Below are 20,874 nucleotides of genomic sequence, written 5' to 3'. Positions count from 1 at the left end.
GAAATGGACCTACCCTATGACCCTGCAATTCCTCTCCCGGGGATATATCTTAAGAAACCTAACACACCCATCCAAAAAGATTGTGTATACATAAGTTCTTAGCAGCACAATTTGTAATAGCCAAAACCTGGAAGCAACCCAGGTGTCCAACAACAGAGGAGTGGCTGAGCAAGTTGTGGTATATATACACAATGGAATACAACTCAGCTATTAAAAAACGGTGACTTCACCGTTTTCAGCCGATCTTGGACGGACCTTGAAAAAAATCATGTTAAGTGAAATAAGTCAGAAACAGAAGGATGATCTTACTCTCAGGCAGAAGTTGAAAAACAAGATCAGAAGAGAAAACACAAATAGAACCTGAACTGGAATTGGCGTATTGCACCAAAGTAAAAGACTCTGGGGGTGGGTCAGTGGGGGAAAATACAGGTCCAAAAAGGATGACAGAGGACCTAGTGGGAGTTATATTGTTATATAGAAAACTGGGAAATGTTATGCATGTACAAACTATTGTATTTATTGTCGAATGTAAAACATTAATTCCCCAATAAACAGATAAAAAAAAAAAGAAAGAAAATCACAACACTGCATTCCCAGAGCTAATCTACATTCAAGTATGGAAGGCTAAGTGAATGGTTTACTAAGTATCTAACTCCTTTGCTTCTTTTCCCAAATGTAAACTTCCATGAATGAAACATCCCATGAATTCCATTTCATCCACTTTAGAAGCTGAGAGTCTAAAGTCTTGAATTACAAAAGTATACAATCTAGTCTCTCCCTGCTTTTCCTTTACCTTTTCTTCTTTTTCTTTTCTCCTATTTTCTATCTTTCCTTCCTTTCTTTCTCTTTTTATTTCTTTTTTTTCCCTCTCTCTCTTTGTTGCAGATAAGTTCTCATGTATGTACAATTTTATTTTATTGCCCATGGGCCTACTTTTTCAGTCAGAGACTCAGAGAGAAAACGAGAGATAGGAAGAGGGATCGACATCACAGCACAAGAACTCTCCTTAGTGTATGACATGCTCATGCAGTGCTGAGATGGGAGCCTGGGCCAAGTGAATGGCAAGGCAAACACTCTACCAGGTCAACTAGTCCTGGTCTACTTCAGATTTGCCTTACCACAACAGCATTTCCAAAAATGTGTTGTGAAAAATACTAGCACAAAAAGAGGATCTCTGGTAAACAGGGGCCATTATTTCTTATGATTGGGCATTGATATTCTATTAGTCATGTTCCTTTCATTGAAAGTTAGAGAAATTAGAATTAGTATCTAGCAAATTAAACAAAATAGCTGCATAGATTACCTCTTTATCACACTACACACATGAATGCATGTAAATATACACAAATGAATGCATGTAAATAACAGGTAAAATCTGAATAAAGTTTATAGCCTGTGTCAATGTCTGTCTTCTGATTTTGATATTGTACAATAGTTATTCAAGGTGCTACAAGTGGGATAGCCATGTACAGGGTACATAGAACCTCTCTGTATTATTTTTACTATTTTTTTTTCTTCCCTCCAGGGTCATTGCTGGGCTCAGTGCCTGTACCATGAATCCACCGCTCCTGGAGGACATTTCTTCCCCCTTTTTGTTGCCCTTGTTGTAGCCTCATTGTGGTCATCATTGACATTGTTGATGTTGTTCGTTTTTGGATAGGACAGAGAGAAATGGAGAGAGGAGGGAAAGACAGAGAGGGGGAGAGAAAGATAGACACCTGCAGACCTGCTTCACTGCCTGTGAAGTTGACTGCCCTGCAGGTGAGGAGCCGGGGGCTCGAAGTGGGATCCTTACGCCGGTCCCTGCGCTTTGCGCCACATGTGCTTAACCCACTGCACCACCGCCTGACCCCTATTTTTACTATTTCTTCTAAGTCTATGGTTACTTTAAAAAAAGTAACTTGGGGCCTGTGGGGAAAACTGTTTCAGTTTAAAATATGACATGTTAAAAAATTATAAAATTTGTGTCATAAAAGGCTCTTAAAGCCAAGTAAGCTTACCAATTGTATTTTCTCTGGTCCTTTGAAATTTGATGTTATGTATCCCAATGCCTTTGCTCGTTCTTGGTAAAGTCGAATAGCTTGATCCATAGGAACTCTCAATCGGAACCAATATTCCACTGAACCAAAATTTGGGATGTCTCCTCTAGTCCCTACAAATCAGTCCACAACTAGCTGTTAAAATAGTCCTATAACTCAAATCACACACTAGTAAAAGTGCATCATTGCTTGACTGAGCCACATAAACTTATTTTAAAAATGCCAACAATGCTATAACAGATGAAAATAAGTTAGTTTTGCATGTATCAAGTATGTTAAATAATACTAAAGAGTCATGTCAAACTATTTGATATTTCCATTTATACTATTTCAGTCCTTCTGAAAATAGAAACATTTAAACATTGAACCAAATACTCCAGAGATTGATTCTTTTTAGTGTTGAACAGTTGTTTATTTATTTAAACACTTCTTACTCAAAGTAGTCTGACAGATATAACATGAAATCTCAAAATTATGAATGGTATACCATAATATAGTCAATTTTCAAGGAAATTCTAGCACCTTCCCACATCTTTACTATACCACTTATATATAGGGAAATTGTCACAGCTTCGCTAAATCTATGCTATATGGAGCATACGTGTGTGTGTGTGTGTGTGTGTGTGTGTGTGTGTGTGTGTGTGTGTGTCCTACATACCTGAAGTACATCTTCTAACTCAGCCAGCATTTCATCTCTTTATCTCAGCTAAAGCTTTATATGCAGTTCCTGGAAGACTTAAGAGCTCAAAGCTTACTTCACAGGAAGGAAGACTAAGTGTTCAATAAGGCATTGGTTGTCTTTCAAATGTCTGTGTTTACTAGTCTATTTCTCCACCATAGTATAAGTTTCTTGAGGACAATGAATTAATATATTACTATCAGAGGAATTCGGTCTTTGTGGGTCTTTGATATTCTCTAAATAGCACTACTAACTATCCACAAAACAGAGGAACCCCCCCAACTCATCTGAACTATTCCAGCCTTTAGGTTCATGATTAGACAACATTTCGTTTGGCTCTATATGTTAACTTTTTTTCAGCCACCAGGTTCCAGATGCTAACATGATGCCAACCAGATTTTCCTGGGCAGACAACCCCACCAATGTCTCCTGGAACCCTGTTTCCCCAGAGCCCTGCCCCACTAGGGAAAGACAGAGACAGGCTGGTAGGGGATAGGATAAGGAGTTCTGGTGGTGGGAATTGTGTGGCGTTGTACCCCTCTTATCCTATGGTTTTTGTCAGTATTTCCTTTTAATAAATAAAAATTAAAGAATTTTTTTTCATTTTGCCTCAAAGATTCTGAATAATTACTCTTGTGGTCCTTCTATGTCATTGACCACTCCTAATGTATTTTACTAGGTGTTTAAGCCAACTTTTGGAGTTCTCTAACACTCAGCCCTTGGTCACCTCTTTTATTTATTTTACATTTACTCTCGATCTGACATTACCTAAATCAGAGGCTTAACATATATTCTGCATGCTTTTACATATTTTTTTATATTCTAATAACTTTCACTTTCATCTCTACCCCTGCTTTCAGACTAGTGTGAACATCTGCTTATGTGACATGTACAATTGACTAAGGGGAAGGTCAGTCTTAATTTGTTCAAACACATTTTTATTTTCTCCCCTCAGATCTGTTCTCTTCCCAAGCCTACCTTTAATGACTTTACCGTTCTCCTAATAGTTTACGTCAAACATTCTTTCCCTCTCTATTTTCTTTCACTTATCTACATTCATTTGAAAATCAATTATTTATTTTATTTAGTAACTCTGAGGTTTTTCACACTTACATAATTTCACTGCTTATAGTATCATTTTTTAAAATTCTTTTGAAAAATATTTCAGATAGAGAGAGATCAAAAGAAAGGAAAAGAGGCACAGGGAGGGGGAGAGAAACACAGCACTGCTCCACCACCAGCAGGAATTGTTATCTCATGGCAAGATGTTGTTGAAGAAGCCTTCATTTCTTGATAGACCCTTGAATTACAATGCCTGTAATTTCTCTGCTGAACTACTTTTCTTAATTACTAACAGATATGGATTATACCAGATATGTCAGAAATTCCTTGCTATCTCTGTAGTTATCTCTCTAGCCTCCCTAGTGTTTGACTAATATTAGGATAAACACCTATAACAGGGCAAAAAAGCCTCCAGCTTAAGAGAAGCCTTATCTGATAGCTCTGAATTGTGCCTACATCCTTGGAGTAAGTTCAGGATTTGCAGAGTAATATAGAATCTGATATAATCACTAGAATTGGAGATATGTGTGATATAGAATAGTCTATATAATAGATCATTCAATGCATGGCTTTAAGATGTTTAGATATACCCTTAAGATACATACGTGTACACACACACACACACACACAAACACACATACACACATTCCTTAAGGTATTTATACTTGACATAACTGTATGTACACACCCAGGAAACAGAAAGTCAGAGTGTCCCAGGCAAGAGATTAGAGAGATTCCTTGGGTAACATTCAGCAGAACCTCACTGTAAGATGTATGCCATGTGTCAGCCACTCCATATCTCCTTTTCTCTCTCTCACTATGAATGTTGTAATGAAGTTTATAGGTCAACCCTGAGATGTGAACAAAACTCTGCTCCCCAGTATCCAGAGAACCCAGCACAGTCTTCCCACAGTTATTTTATTTTAAAAATATATAGTTTATTATTTTTATTATATATATATATATTATTATATTTTTAACGAGAGCACCGGTCAGCTTATGACAGTGAAGGGGACTGAATCTAGGGCTTTGGAGTCTTAGGCAAAAAAGGTATTTTTGTATAACCATAATGTTATTTCCTCTGTCCTACCTCTTTGTTTTTTTTTCTCTTTATAAAATATTTTATTTATTTTAGAACAAGTAAAAAAAAACTAGAGCAGTGTTCTAGCAAGTAAGACCTCACATATTCAGTCCTGCACTTTATCTACTATGCCACCTCCCCAGTCACAAAAATTCATTTCTTGATGTTATTAATTTGAATATGGTCTTGCAGGATACTAGCATAGGAAATGTTAGGTTAACAACACAGAAGACTTCTCTGGTACTGTTGCAACTTTTCATTAGTACTAGATGAGTTCAAACTAAAAAATTAATTTAAAATAACTCCATCTTCACCCCCAATTCCAGGAACTTCAGTTGAAGATACTGAAGCTTTATGTTATTTGTCTTTTGCTGTAACATAAGCCACTTCAATCTTAAATACATAAGCCAGCAATAATTGCTATTATGTATAACAATTCTGGTGAGTTATTATTCTTTTTAAAAATATTTTATTGAATTATGAGAAAGATAGGAGAGAGAGAGAAAGAACCAGACATCACTCTGGTACATGTGCTGCCGGGGATTGAACTCAGGACCTCATGCCTGAAAGTCCAACGCTTTATCCACTGTGATACCTCCCAAACCACTCTGGTGAGTTATTTTGAAATCACTTTATACTTAAAGTTGCAAAACTTGCACAGGAAACTCATATAACATTCAGAGTACCACTCTGGCATATGCAGGGATGGAAGTCAAAGCTGGAACATCACCATGTGAGGAATGCATCCCACTCACTGAGTCAGCTCCTCAACTACCACCGACATACAAAGCAAATCAGTGACTTACACATCCAAATCTTGTAAGGTTGTACTTACCAACCAAACTTGCTGTGCTAAATATCCGACCATTTTTTTCGAGAATTTCATGGAATCTCAACTGGCATGCAGCAATTGTTTCATAATCTGTGCTATAAGCTTGGTGGACTTCAAGTGTGATAGTACTCTTCTGAATATATTGTAAAAATAAGTCATTAACATGAACAATATATTGGGAAGTGAAGTTATATTCTGGGTAAAGGCCCCGCACTATTGGAGATGTCTGTAGTTCAAAGTCATAGAAAGCATAGGTACAGAAAGTGACAAGTTCTTTGTCTCCAGAAGTCTGTAAAACTTCAGCAGAAAAGGTTACTTTGCTGATATGGATTTCAAATAGGTTTTCACCTCGTTCTAAGTGAATAGCTTCATCAAACTCATCAACAGAGTCATCTGGCATTATTTCTGGTTTAAATTTGTACTGCTTGGTGCCATAGGCAATATCCTTTAATTGAGCTGTAAGAGAAGATATATGGCTTAGAGATTTTAAAATACGGACATAGGAAGACATAAACTGGTTTTGAAGTGGTAGAAGTCAGAGTGCTTTCAGTAAAGAGCCTTAATCTTAAATTGCATGACTATTTTCTTTCGGTAAATAAGATTGCGTTATGCAGAAATTCATTACTCATTTTGACATAACTCTCAAAAACAAGAAAATTACAACACACACTGTAACACAGGATGTACTAGGGAAAAGGAAAAAGGAAAAAAAAAGCCTTTGAAAGAAGCACTTAAGTAAACACTTGGATTCTATCTGATTCTACTATTTGATCTTCTCTTCCATAAAGTAAAATTCTCTTTTTATGTATTTACACACACATATGTATTTACATATAAATCAATGAGGAGTGATGAATGCTTATTTATATTTGATCAGAGCACTGTTCAGTTATGGCTTGTAGTAATATTGAACCTGGATCAATAGGTGACTTGGGCATGAAAGTCCATTGTGATACTGATGGTTATATCTCCCCAACCTTTCCTAATACTTTTAACTGTGGTGATGTATAGGTGCATATATGTCCAAACTTACCAAATTATACTCTTTACATGTTACCAATTATACTCTTTACTATTTTTGCATTCAAGGTTATTGCTGAGGCTCAGAGACCGTATGACTTCACTGCTCCCAGTAGCCTCTTTTTTTTTTTTGTCCTCTGGGGAAAGGGTGAGAGAGACAAAAAGAGAAAGAAAGATACCGCAGCACTGCTACACTTCTTGGGAAGCTTCCCTCGCCCCCCAAGTGATGCCATGTAGGGGCTTGAGCCTGGATCCTTGTTCATGCTAGCTTTTGTGCTCTGTCAGGTGAGTCATCTGCTGCCTGCCCACCCCCACCTGTTCACTTTAAACATCAATATTAAGACTTTAAAATATTGCTTCTTTTTTTTTTAAATTTATTTAATTTATTTATTCCCTTTTGTTGCCCTTGTTGTTTTATTGTTGTAGTTATTATTGTTGTTGGATAGGACAGAGAGAAATGGAGAGAGGAGGGGAAGACAGAGAGGAGGAGAGAAAGATAGACACCTGCAGACCTGCTTCACCGCCTGTGAAGCGACTCCCCTGCAGGTGGGGAGCCGGGGTTCGAACCGGGATCCTTATGCCGGTCCTTGTGCTTTGCACCACCTGCGCTTAACCCGCTGCTCTACAGCCTGACTCCCTGCTTCTACTTTTATATATCTGCTTAAAAAAGGTATTATTTGGGAGTCGGGCCATAGCACAGCGGGTTAAGTGCACATGGCGCAAAGCGCAAGGACCAGAGTAAGGGTCCCAGTTCGAGCCCCCGGCTCCCCACCTGGAGGGGAGTCACTTCACAGGCAGTGAAGCAGGTCTGCAGGTGTCTATCTTTCTCTCCCCCTCTCTCTCTGTCTTCCCCTCCTCTCTCCATTTCTCTGTCCTATCTAACAACAATGACATCAATAATAACTACAATAATAACTACAACAATAAAACAACAAGGGCAACAAAAAAGGAAATAAATACATAAAATTTTAAAAAAAGGTATTATTCTAGGTATACATCTTCCCATGTTATATCTAAACTTCTATAAACAGTAATGCATGATTGAAATTTATTTTCAACCCTTCATCTAAAAGCCTCTGCCTTATTCTTTTCATGAAGTAACTTCAGAAAAGTTCAATTAATGGCTAGAGGAAGTGTACTCTGAAGCTTGTATCACCTGATTCTTTGTGTCACTAACAATGATGGACCATCTTCTCTTTCTTGACTTTTTTTTTTTTTTTTTTGCCTCCAGGGTTATCACTGGGTTCAGTGCCTGGACTATGAATCCATTGCTTCTGGAGGCTATTTTTTCCCTTTTGTTGCCCTTGTTATTTATCATTCTTGTTGCAATTATTATTGTTGTTATTGCTGTCATTGTTATTGGGTAGGACAGAGAGAGATTGAGAAAGGAGGGGAAGACAGAGAGGGGAGAGAAAGATAGACACCTGCAGACGTGCTTCACCGCTTGTGAAGGGACTCCCCTGCAGGTGGGAAGCTGGAGGCTCAAACTGGAATCCTTACACTGGTCCTTGAGCTTTGCGCCATGTGTGTTTAACCCAAGTGCTACCTCCTGACCCCTCTTATTTGAACTTCTATTTTACCTTGGCTTTCTCTTCACTGTTGTCCTGCTTTCCTTCTACATTTCATAATTTTTAAACGGTCTTTTTTTTTATGATGATTTTCTGGGGTTAAGCTTTTTTTCTAGTCTACATATCCTTTGATGACTTTTACTACTATTGATATGCTGAAGAATTTTATATTTCTATCTTTAAAATTTCTATCAGTGATTTATAATGGCTTACAAAAATCATAAGATTACAGGAGTAAAGTTCAATAGTATACCCACCACCACAGTCCTGTGCTCTCCCAACTGTCGCACCCTACCCCATTCTGCTCACATCTGTCCTCACAAAAGGCTAACCTCCACAGTTTTCAAAAATTCTTAGTGACAGTTTGACTACTTTTTTCAAAAAATTCTCTATTGAGGGAGTAATGGTTTATCAGTAAAATACAATAGTGTGTACATGCATAACATTTCTCAGTTTTCTATGTAACAATTCAACCCCCAGATGATGGCTCATCTGCCCTACACCTACAGACTTGAACCCTACACCCCTCACCCCAGAGTCTTTTACTTTGGTGTAGTACACCAACTTCAGTCCAAATTCTGCTTCGTGTTTTCTCTTTTGATCTCGTTTTTAAATTTTTGTCTATGAGTGAGATCATCCCATATTTATTCTTTTCTTTGTAGCTGATCTCACTTAACATGATTCCTTCAAGCTCCATCCAAGATGAGGTGAAGAAGGTGAATTCACCATTTTTAATAGCTGAGTACTATTCCATTGTGTATGTATACCACAACTTACTCAGTTACTCATGTGTTATTGGACACCTGGGTTGCTTCCAGGTTTTGGCTATTACAAATTGTGCTACTAGGGGATGGGCAGTGATGCACTGGGTTAAGAGCACTATGAGACTATGTGAAAGCTTGGTAGAGCTTAAGGAAGCTCTCCCATCCTTGGATGGAGGTCTGGAAAGACACCCTGCTTGTTAGCTTCTCTCCATAGAGACAAGCTTTTCCAAGAGGGAAAAGTCTCCTAGACTCAGCTCTCCCTTGTTAGACTCTCAAGCCCACAGAAATCTCACAGTTTTTCCCTGCTAGCAGCAGGCCACATGGCTGCCTGCTTTAAGGTCCATTTACTCAAAATTCACCTCACCTTCTGATCACAAAGGAGAACACACCCTATCACACACTCCTAACAGTGCCCTATGATGTCATTAATTTACATCAAGCCTTGCTTCTCTTCTCTTTATCTCACCTTCTCTTCTAAAATGCCTTTGGGTAATTAAATGCCTGCATCAGGATACTAATTATCTTGACCTTTATGTATCTGCATCAATTCTTATCATACCAGCCCCCTACCATAGGGGCAAGCTGACCTTTAAGAAACCTGCAATTTCTGACGTATTTGAAAAATGTTCTTTGTTTAACTTTCTGTATATATCCAAGCCCACCCCTGAATAAATCGAGTGTTTGTACCAAAATGCCGATGTTTCTTGTCTAGATCTTTGAGTCCCTTAGAGCCAAAGAGGGAGAATTGGTAAGCTTACCTCCTGGCTGGAGCCACCCCATGTGAGTCCCAGCAGAGCATATAATGCCAAGCACAAGGACTGGTGCAAGGATCCCGGTTCAAGCTCCTGACTCCCCATCTTTGGGGGGGTCACTTCACAAGTAGTGAAGCAGGTCTGTAGGTGTCTATATTTCTCTTCTCCTCTCTGTCTTCCCCCTCCTCTCTCAAGTTCTCTCTGTCCTATCCAACAACAACAAAAGCAATAACAACAAAATACAATAACAACAAAAAAATGAAAAAAAAAAATGGCCTCCAGAAGCAGTGGATTTGTAGTGCAGGCACCGAGCCCCAGCAATAACCCTGGAGGCAAAAAAAAAGGTGCTGATATGAACATAGGTCTACACAAATCTTGTTGGACAAATGTATTTGGTTCCTTGGGATATACCCCCAGGAGAGGAATTGCAGGGTCATAGGGTAGGTCCACTTCTAGCTTTATGAGAGTTCTCCAGACTGTTCTCCACAGGGGTTGGACTAATTTACATTTCCAGTAGCAGTTCAGGAGGGAAATGAAATAATTTTTAGAATAAACACCAAATTAAAGAAACTCAGGTAATATATATAAGAAGGAACGGAGAAAACAAAGGAAAAAATATGCAGGAGAGATTAAAAAGTATTAGAAAGTGGCAACTCTTAAAAAATATAGACTACTATGCTTGTAAATAAATGTGTTGTATATAACATTATTATAAACATAACATATACAAATGTATTATATATAATTATATCTACAAGAGTCTTTTAAACTATTCTTGTCTCACTATTCTTTGCATGAATAGAATCTATTCCTCCCCTTTTATATTTAAAGTAGTCACACATTTCTATGGTTCATTTTTCTGGGTCTGTTTTATTATATATCATCTTTTTGAGAGTTAAATATTCCTTGTTTCTTTCTCTGTAACTTTCCTTTCAGTAACTCTTTCAAGGCAGGTCTGGTAATGGCAAACTCCATTACTTTGTGTATATTTGGTACTGTTTCTATCATTCCTTCGTATCTGAATGGTAGTCTTGCAGAGTAAAAAGTATGTGTGGGTGGCAGCTGTTGCCTTTTAATACCTTGAATATGTCATCATACCCTCTCCTGGCCTCCATGGCTCCTAATGAAAAGCCTGTCGTCAGTCTATGATGCTTTTAAATGTCACTTTCTTCTTCTTCTTCTTTATTTATTTATTCCCCCTTTTTGCCCTTATTTTAACTGTAGTTATTATTGTTGTTATTGATGTCATCATTGTTGGATAGGATGAGAGAAATGTAGAGAGGAGGGGAAGAGAGAAGGGGAGAGAAGGATAGACACCTGCAGACCTGCTTCACCTTGTGAAGCGACTCCCCTGTAGGTGGGGAGCCGGGGGCTCAAACCAGGATGCTTATGCTGGTCCTTGTGCTTTGTGCCATCTGCTGTGCTACCACCTGACTCTTTTTTTTTTTTTTTTTTTTTGGCAGCTTGCGAAAGTTTTTCTTTTCTTTGTCCTTGATTCCTGATAGCTTCATAATAATATGTCTTGGTGTCAGTCTATTTTGGAGTAGGAATTTGGGAGTTCTCTCTGCTTCCAGAACATGTACATCCTGACCATATCACAGACTTGGAAAACTGTTAACTATTATTTCTTTGACTATGATTTCTGCTCCCTTATTTTTCTCCTCTCCTTCTGATTTGTCTATAATTTTGATATTTGATTTTCTAATGAAGTTTTTAATCCTTTGAAGAGTTGCTTCATTTTTTTCTAAACTTTATTTCTCCTTGCACTTTAAAGTTAAAAAATGTGTTTTTTTGTCTTCTACATGGTGTTCTGTCTTCTTGCCATTTGAAATCAAAATGCATCCAAAGTGTCTTTTACACCTTATATCTGTTTTCATGCTTTCCACTTACCTACTGAATGAATCTTTGATGCCATAAACTTCTTTCTTTCTTAATCTATTTCTCCATATTTAAACTGAGAACATGTTAGTTCTTCAAATTTTATGACAATATCTTCCCTAAATTCTTTCTCTGACAGCTCCTCTGAGTCTGCATCATTAAGTGTTTGACTGCCATATTGATTTTGCAGAATGAATGTTTTCCTAGTATTACACATCTGTTTTATGTTACTGGTCAGCAGGTGGCACGGCATTCTGCCTTGTATGTGAGTTTTAGGTGAGGGGAGGAGTTTCTAAGAAGTGATGTGGTATCATGGTACCTGCCACCATTTAAATAGAACCCTAATTGGGTATGTTGGGTGGGTAGCTAGGATGGTGAAGGATCCTAGACCTCCTTGTTCTCTTCCCAGAAAGTTTTCTGAAAGCAGGAACTCTGCTCTGAGACCAGTTACTTTCCCAACTATAGAACAGTTTGACCCTGTTTACCAGGGTCACTGTGGCAGCTGAAACATTTTAGAGTTTGGTTGGTTTCCATGCTATCAAAACATTTAGAGTTTGGTTGGCTTCTATCACCACTAATGCCCCCCCTCCCCCAAAGGGTTCACTGAATAGATTATGGCTTCTAGTACTCAAAAGAGAAGTCCCAAGCTATTTTCTTTTAGTTTTTATTTATTTGGGACACGAATGTAATTAGCACATGGCTGATATCAGGCTGACAGCATACTACAGGCTTACACAAACCCAAAAGGAATTGTACTGTAGGCAAAGCCAGAGGCTGCCAGAAATAGCTCTCTTTTCCTGTGTTCTCTCAGTATCTTCTATCCTCTCTAGACCACTGCCATGCCACTTCTCTGGGGACCGGAACACAGGTAGCTGAGCTCTGGTAAACTTAACTTAAAAGATTCAGCTCTCCAGCCATAACAACTAGCTGATATTTGCCCCTTTGCCCATTTTGCTGTTACATAAAATAATGGGATGTAATAAATTCCCCATTTGTTTAAACCCTGACCTAAGCTGTATTTATTTTTTACTTGTAATTTTTAAATTATCTTTTATTTATTTATTGGATAGACAGCCAGAAATCAAGAGAGAAGGGGATGATAAGAGAGGAAGAGAGACAGAGAGATGCCTGTAACACTGCCTTACCACTCACAAAGCTTTCCCCCTGTAGGCGGTAAGTTTTTATTTTTTTTTTAGTATTATGTATTTATTTATTTAATGGAGACAGAGAAAAACTGAGAAGTGGAAAAAAGAGAGGGAGAAAGACAAAGAGGTACCTGCATCATTGCTTCACCACTTGCCAAGTTTTCCCCCTGCAGGTAGGGACTGGGGCCTTGAATCTAGGTCCTGCACACTGTAACCAGGTGTGCCATTGGCCAGCACCCCCCCAAATTTTTTTCATTCTTTATTTTTTAAAAATTTTTCTATTTATTTATTTATTTATTTATTTGTTTCTAGGGTTATGGCTGGAGCTTGGTGTCCTGCTGTTCCTTGACTATTTTTTTTCCATTTTATTGGATAGGACAGAGAGAAATTGAGAGAGAAGGGGGGACAGAGAGGGGGAGAGAGAGAAAGATCAACATCTGTAGACCTGCTTCATCACTTATGAAGCATCCCCCTGTAAATGGGAAGCTAAGGGCTTCCACGGGTTCTTGAACTTATTACAATGTAAGCTTAACCAGGTGCACCACTGCCTGCCCCCTGCTCCTTTTCTTAACCCACTTAGTTCCTGACTGGCTCTGTATGAGCCCTTTAAATCTACCATATGGATGTGAAACCATTCTATGTATGGTGCCCACCAGCAATGCAAAGCTGTTTTCCCACTTGAGTTCTTTTGTCCCTTCCTACTATTCCTACTGTCCATGTTCAATCACTAACTTTCAGTGATACTCTTTCGTTTATTGGTAATCTCAATGGTGGTCTAATGAAATTTGCTGAGATAATTTTAGTATACTGTTTTCATGGAGCAAGGCAACTTCTGAGACTAGATGACCATAGCTTCACCCTGGAAGTCCAATATTTCTCTCTCTTTTTTTAAATTCAACAATTTATTTATTTTACCTCTATGGTTATTGCTGGAGTTGGATGCATGTCTGTCGTCTGTCTACCTATCTCTATTGCTTTACCTATCTCCTCCATCGCTGGGGAGCCAGAGACGACCCGAACTGCCCCTGTGGCTACAGACAGACTATGACCCACATAGTCAACGACTGCCACCTCTCCAGATTCAAAGGAGGTCTCGAAACTTTACATCAGGCTCAACCTGATGCTGTTGACTGGCTACGGAAGAAGGGCAAAAGCTAGAAGAAGAAGAACCTATCTCCTCCTTTCCTCTTAATTTCTGTCTCTATCCAAAATACATAAATAGAAATAATAAGAAAAGAAATTTAAAAATAATTAACAAAATTGTGAACCCTAAAAATTTAATGTGTAGGGCCCAGGAAACTACATTTTAGATAAATTCTCCAGGTGATTTTTGTTGGGACATGAACATAATTAGCATATGACTGATATCAGCCTGATGAGCATACAAGGTACTTATACAAACCTACAAGGGATGGTGGGTGTGTAGGAAGTTATTTAAGCCAGTGTTGAAAATCATGCTCTGTTCCCGAGCTCTCTGTTTCTGCTACTCTTCACTTGCTTTCCTTCTCCCTACACCAGCCATGCCACTTCCCCCCTGGGATCTGAACACGTGTAGCTGAGCGCTAGTACTAGTTTATGGACTCATGGCTCCTGGCCATCTCGATTAGCCCATCTTTGCCCCTTTGCCTATGTTGCTGCCATGTTTTTTAAGTACCTAAATAACCTGCAATATAATTAACCTCCCATTTGCTAAACCCCACACAAAACCTGCCTGAAGTTTTTATTTTTTAATTACAATAGATTTTCATACTAGTTTAAGGGCATTATAAGTACATCAAGTACTAGGAATAATTGGAGTCAGCTTTTTCCAGAAAAAACTAGTTTCCATTTAGGTATATTTAGAATAAAGGTATGCTGTCTTGGAGTCACCACAGAAAGGACCTTCAGATGAAGTAAAGGCTTGGTGGTAGAATGGAGTAAGATGAATCTAACCAAGAGCAAGCAGACTTGTTTGGATGACATGTACATATTACTTAGATGACAAGTTAGAAATGAAGTGAAAATTTTAGTTTGTGGTGTTTTATCAAATACTTTGCAATCTTGCCTAATGCACTTCACTAAAAAAAAAAAAAAAATGGAGAATTACTAAAAATTCTTAAAATCCATAAAACAGCTTTCTGGTGAGTTAGGGTCATAGTGGAGAATTAGAAGAAAAAGAGTAAAAATAAATCACGAGTGTAGCTTTGGATGACATTTTCAACTATTATATAAAATTCACTTGTTTAGTTATTGCAGACAAAGACTTGTGCATGCTGTACCTTCTAGTTTCTGGATGCGTGCAGCCCGGATATCAAGAAGATGAACATATTGTTCCACTTTGAGCTCATAATCTTGTTGCAAATTTTCCATCTTCTGGGTAACTGTTTCAACTTCCATCTATAAGTAAGAGATAAGTTTTAATTCTATGATTAATTCATCTGCATTTTATAAAGCAACTATGACTTAAGCATTTGCCAGATCTTCGGAATTTTACAAGCTATAAAACATAATTTTCCTCACCTCAAAGTGCTTACAGTTTGGAAAAATTTGCTCAGCAAAGTTTAGAAATCAATAAGCAGTGAGGGGAGAGGTTCAGCTGCTAGAATGTAAGAATGTCTGACATGAAAGCCTGTGTTCTATTCCTAAAGTGTTGCTCTGGTCTCTCTCTCATGAAATAATTGGTACTTTGAGAAATAGTTGCTAAAATAAAAGAAGTCAGAGAAATAACTCAGTGTGTGTGTGTGTGTTTCTGTGTGTGTGTGTGTGTGTAAGCCTTGTCATGCATGTGGTTCAGGTTCGGGTTCTAGTGCCACCACAGGTCCAGCAAGATAACCCACACAGATGGTTTGCATACTTTGTCATGGGCATGATCTAGGTTTGAGTCTGGCTCCCACCATACTTGAGGAAGCTTTGATGCCATGGTGTCCTTTCTTCCCTTCTTTTCTCTTCTTTTTTGCCTCCAGGGTTATTTCTGGGGCTCGGTGCTTGCACTATGCATCCACTGCTCCTGGAGGCCATCTTTTTCCCTTTTGCTGCCCTTGTTGCTGTCATTATTGTTATTGTTGCCATTGATGTTGTTGTTGGATAGGACAGAGAGAAATGGATAGAGGAGGGGAAGACAGAGAGGGGGAGAGAAAGATAGACACCTGCAGACCTGCTTCACCGCTCATGAAGCAACCCCCCTGCAGGTGAGGAGCCAGGGGCTTGAACTGGGATCCTTACTCCAGTCCTTGCGCTTTGAACCACATGCGCTTAACCCACTGCACTACCACCCGACTCTTGCCATAGGGTTTTTCTATCTGAAAAAATGTCAGTCTGGAGTAATGAAGCCGGAATGAGAGCCCCACCCCCAAAAAGTATCACCCCAAAAAGGAAAGCTCCACTAGCATCTCTCCATCTCTTTGTATGTCTTTCTAGCTGAATGATTAAGTTGGCTTAGGAGTAGTGAAATCACACATATGGAATGTCCTGGTTCCACCAACCAAGCATAACAAAATTCCAGTTGAGTACTATGGAAGTGATTTTCCTGTTTCATATATTCTGAATGTGATTATGGAAGACTTTTGGGATAGTTATAACCCATTTGCAGGATGTGTTAACACTAGTAAGATGATGAGCTCATTGTTACTCTTAACTAGAAAGTTAATTCATTATATGGCTAAATTTCAGGCATTTGGTAATACAAGATAATAGATTACAACATATGAAAGTACATAATATAGCACAGAAAAGCAGAATGAGGGGGGCTGGGTTGTGACACCCCTGGTTGAGTACACACATTATAGTGCTCAAGGACCAGGGTGTAAGTCTCCGATTCCCACCTGCAGCAGGGAAGCTTCATGAGTGGTGAAGCAGCACTGCAGGTGTATTTTTTCCCATTCTCTATCTCCCCACTCCCTCTCAACTTCTCTGTTTTATTTATTTATACAAAATAAATAAAACATTTAAAACAAGAAAAGCATAATGAGTAAGTACTATAGGAAATCTTCTCTTACTTAGTGTATTATATTACCTGATAATCTTTATTAATTTTATGTTGCATAATTAGCATGTTTCTTGTCTTTTCAAGTTCTTGCACTGTTTCTGCATGAGTTGCTTGTAGTTCTCTCATGGACCGTTCTAGGTCTTTATTTACCTTACTGTCTACTTTCTCTAAAAAGGAAAGGTCTCCATTTTTTTGTGATTTTTGAGCCTAAAACAGAAGCATATTTTATTACTGAAATGAAAGTTTCTAAAATGTATTCATGTGCATTAATACAGATATAGCAAGGAACAACCATAAATTGAAAACAGATATGTTTCCATTTTCCAACAGGGATAAAGCAATCTTGATATAGAAAGTATATTTGGACATTTGGAACAATTACAGAGAAATTTTAAAAGGTCTATTTCATGACATAACAAAGAACCATGTACATTTATTTCTACTTCTTCATTTGATTAAAATGTACACTGTGATAATCTACAAGGGAAGAAATGTATTTTTCTTATATGTAACAATATTTTAGAACTGGTAAATATCCTTTGGTAACTTTTGTAACTCAGTATTTTACTTAAGATAGGGTGTACCAAAGTTTTTTAGTAGAAAACAATGATTCATTTTATAGTGAAGGATGTAAAACTGAAATGTTTGTTGCAGTTAGAGGGAATCCTTTAAATCAAAGGTTTTAAGGCCTATTTTTTTTCTTTTTTTCCCTTCTATTCTTTTAACTTATTTTTTATTCCCTTTTGTTGCCCTTGTTGTTTTATTGTTGTAGCTTTTATTGTTGTTGTTATTGATGTCATTGGATAGGACAGAGAGAAATGGAGAGCAGAGGGGAAGACAGAGAGGGGGAAAGAAGATAGACACCTGCAGTCCTGCTTCACTGCTTGTGAAGTGACTCACCTACAGGTGGGGAGCCAGGGGGCTCAAACCCAGATCCTTACACTGGTACTTGTGCTTTGCGCCATGCGCACTTAACCCGCTGCGCTACTGCCCAACTTCCAAGGCCTATTTTTAATATCACTTTGAAGGCTTATTATAATGTAACTTTGATGCCATTATGAAATATGTATTTGGTATAACTGTCACCTGACCATTTCCTGAATTTCTTACTCTTGAAGAATAAGAGTTATCATTATGCTGAAATAGTTATATTTAGACATAAAATTCACGATAAAGTTCAGAAAGTTACCTTTATGAGTAGGAGAGCTTCACTCAGTTCATCAGCATTAATATCACTTTTCTGCAAAAGATAAAGTAAAAGCTCACAGTGAAACTTTAATGGTAAGTAGAAGAGACATTCAGGTCATCTTCATAGAACTTACACTGCTTCCTACCATGAATCAATATACTAAACAATATATTTGTGTTCTTTTGTAGTATTTTTCCTCAGTAAGAAAACAGTTTTCACCTGGTTGTAAAACTGTGTGTGGTTTTTAAGGTCATCAAGTTGTTGCTTCTGTTCCAGATACTGTAACTGCAATTCTCTATTTTCTTGAATCAGTTTTTCATTTTGGTCTTAAAAAATAAAGTCAACAGAAAAAGAAGGGTAAGTGAGAATGAGGTATAACAACACATTTGAAACTAATTTGATTCCTGATACATACCAAGCTTGATCTAGTATTGTCCTAGTGAGAGGAAATTGAGCTAGCACCTAGACAAAGGCAGCAGGGGAATGAGGAACAAACGAACACTGTCATGTGTCTGCCATATGATTCACTTGCTTATCAAAAACTTAAGTTCATAGTATTAATATAAGGAAATTATAGCCTCTGGGGCTTCAAAGGAACAGTCTATCTAAAATACCTAGGGAAATATGTTTCTAAATCTATGATTTTTACTTATTATGGGCCCTGAAAAGCATGTGTTTTTTCTTCATCTTTTAATTTGATTTCTTTGAATTTTCTTGTCCCAATTTAGCATAAAAAGATGTACTAAAACATGCTAATTTTTCCAGTAACAACTCTAGACCCATCCTTTTAATAAAACACACTTTCAACAAATCTGCTTAGGGAGGAGAAAGGAATTTCCAATCAGTGCCAAGTAGTGTCAATAATATGCGTTCTTTGTTGAGTTTATGTTATTAATTAGTAGGACATCAATAAGAGTCTATCACTAAGGAATGGAGATAAGTTATGTACACATATGCACTCATTTGCCATGACCATGAACATGAATCCAGGACAGAGCTACAGAGTACAATAAATACAAAGTAGAAGACCTTTTTTCATTGATTGATTTAATAATGACCAAGACCATAGGACAAGAGAGATACAATTCCACACAATTAAAAGAATAGTTTCATTCCCTGCATCAAACCAGTTTAAAAAAAGAAAAGTCTAATAGCTCATAAATTTATTCTTCATATTCATTATTTTAATTATGGGCCACCAGGATTATGGGTGGGACTCAGTGCTTGCACCAGCCCTGGTTGTTGCTTTTTCTTTCTTTCTTTCTCTCCTTTCTCCTCTCTCTCTTTCTTGCCATGCAGGTTATCACTGGGGATTAGAGCTGGCACTAAGAATCCACTGCTCCATGTGGTCTTTCATTCTTTTCATCCCCAAACATTTCTGTTTTAATTATTATTTGATAGGGCAGAGAGAAATGGAAAGGAGAGGGGGTGACAGAGATGGAGAGAGGAAGATAAGACACTTGCAGACCTGGGGCTTCAGCTTCTGTGCACTCTACCAGGTGCTCCACCACCAGGCTCTCTAAGATCATGTTTGGAATGTACACTTTACTCGGGTTCATTAGAGTCAAGTATTCTCCTTTGGGGGGTTTCCTGTGGACTAATTATAAACCTTGTCATCTAAAGTGTCTCCATCAATTTCATACTACTCTGAAAGATGTATGCTAAAAGTCCTCAATTTAAGTTGATCATTTTTGTTTATTTTGCTTAAAAAAAAAACAAACATCTAATTTTCCAGGAATCTTCGTTGAATGCATTTGCACAGGTAGAATTTTACAAAGAAAAAAAAACACTTCTTTTATAATACTGTGTCCCCATGCTATAATCATTACATATAAAATTGTTCATTACAGCTGGAAAGATAGTACAGTGGCTATGCAACAGATCTTCCATGCCTGAGGCTCAGAGGTTCCAGGTTCAATCCCTGGCACTGTTACAGGTCAGAGCTGAGCAGTGCTCTGGTTAAAATAGAACCAAACCAAACCAAACCAAACCAAACCAAACCAAACCAAACCAGAATAAACCAATCCAAAACTAAACTAAACAAAATACAAAACTGTAAAGAGCACAGTTAAGAATAAGTTTACTCTAAGTTTGGGTGTTTATACATATTTATTAGTAAACTAAAAAGTGATAAAAAACAAAAAATTGTGGCCCTAGGGTATAGTGACATTTCAATATAAAATGCATAAACAAATTTACCATACTGCTGAAATGTTAAGGAAATATTACCTAGGGAGGCCAGGCGGTAGCTCAGCGGGTTTAAGTGCACATGGCGCAAAGCGCATGGACCGGCATTCAGGATCCTGGTTTGAGTACCCAGCTCCACACCTGCAGGGGTTTGCTTCACAAGCGGTGAAAGGTCTGCAGGTGTCTATCTTTCTCTCTCCCTCTCTATCTTTCCCTCCTTTCTCAGTTTCTCTCTGTCTTATCCAACAACAATAGCAATGACAACAATAAACATAACAAGTGCAACAAAAATGGGGGGAAGAAAATATTACCTAGTAATTAGTGAACTAAATGAAAGAATATTGAAATGTGAGCAGTATTTCAGTGGTAAAGATGAAACACTTGTCTTTCAACTAGTAATGAAGGTTAGTACTGAATATGAATTTTATGGCATGCTTTTTGGTTATAGTACAACAGAATGTGGAGCTCCTTATTTTTTAAATTTTTTTATTATCTTTATTTATTGGATAGAGACGGCTAGAAATCAAGAGGATAGGGGGTGATAGACAGGGAGAGAGACAGAGAGACACCTGCAGTCCTGCTTCACCACTCATGAAGCTTTCCCCCTGCAGGTGGGGACCGGGGTCTCGAACCTGGGTCCTTGCACATTGTAATATGTGCACTCAACCAGGTGCGCCACCTCCCGGCCCCAGCTCCTTAGTTTTTGTTGATTAA

General features: G+C 38.0%; 1 protein-coding gene across 1 annotated transcript in view; it reads right to left on the bottom strand.

Moving 5' to 3' along the window:
* Window positions 1-20,874, bottom strand: part of RPGRIP1L (RPGRIP1 like) — a 134,922-nt gene that overhangs the window by 77,628 nt on the left and 36,420 nt on the right. The window contains exons 8-13 of the mRNA XM_060172153.1: window positions 18,193-18,299; window positions 17,974-18,024; window positions 16,812-16,991; window positions 15,079-15,196; window positions 5,697-6,149; window positions 2,001-2,152 (exon numbers count right to left, since the gene is read on the bottom strand). Coding sequence (XP_060028136.1) covers window positions 2,001-2,152; window positions 5,697-6,149; window positions 15,079-15,196; window positions 16,812-16,991; window positions 17,974-18,024; window positions 18,193-18,299 — 1,061 coding nt within the window. The remainder of the gene's footprint in view (window positions 1-2,000; window positions 2,153-5,696; window positions 6,150-15,078; window positions 15,197-16,811; window positions 16,992-17,973; window positions 18,025-18,192; window positions 18,300-20,874) is intronic.

The sequence above is a fragment of the Erinaceus europaeus genome, chromosome 2 (assembly GCF_950295315.1).
Source record: "Erinaceus europaeus chromosome 2, mEriEur2.1, whole genome shotgun sequence".
Classification (NCBI taxonomy): domain Eukaryota; kingdom Metazoa; phylum Chordata; class Mammalia; order Eulipotyphla; family Erinaceidae; genus Erinaceus; species Erinaceus europaeus.
This window is presented reverse-complemented; position numbering and strand designations above follow the sequence as displayed.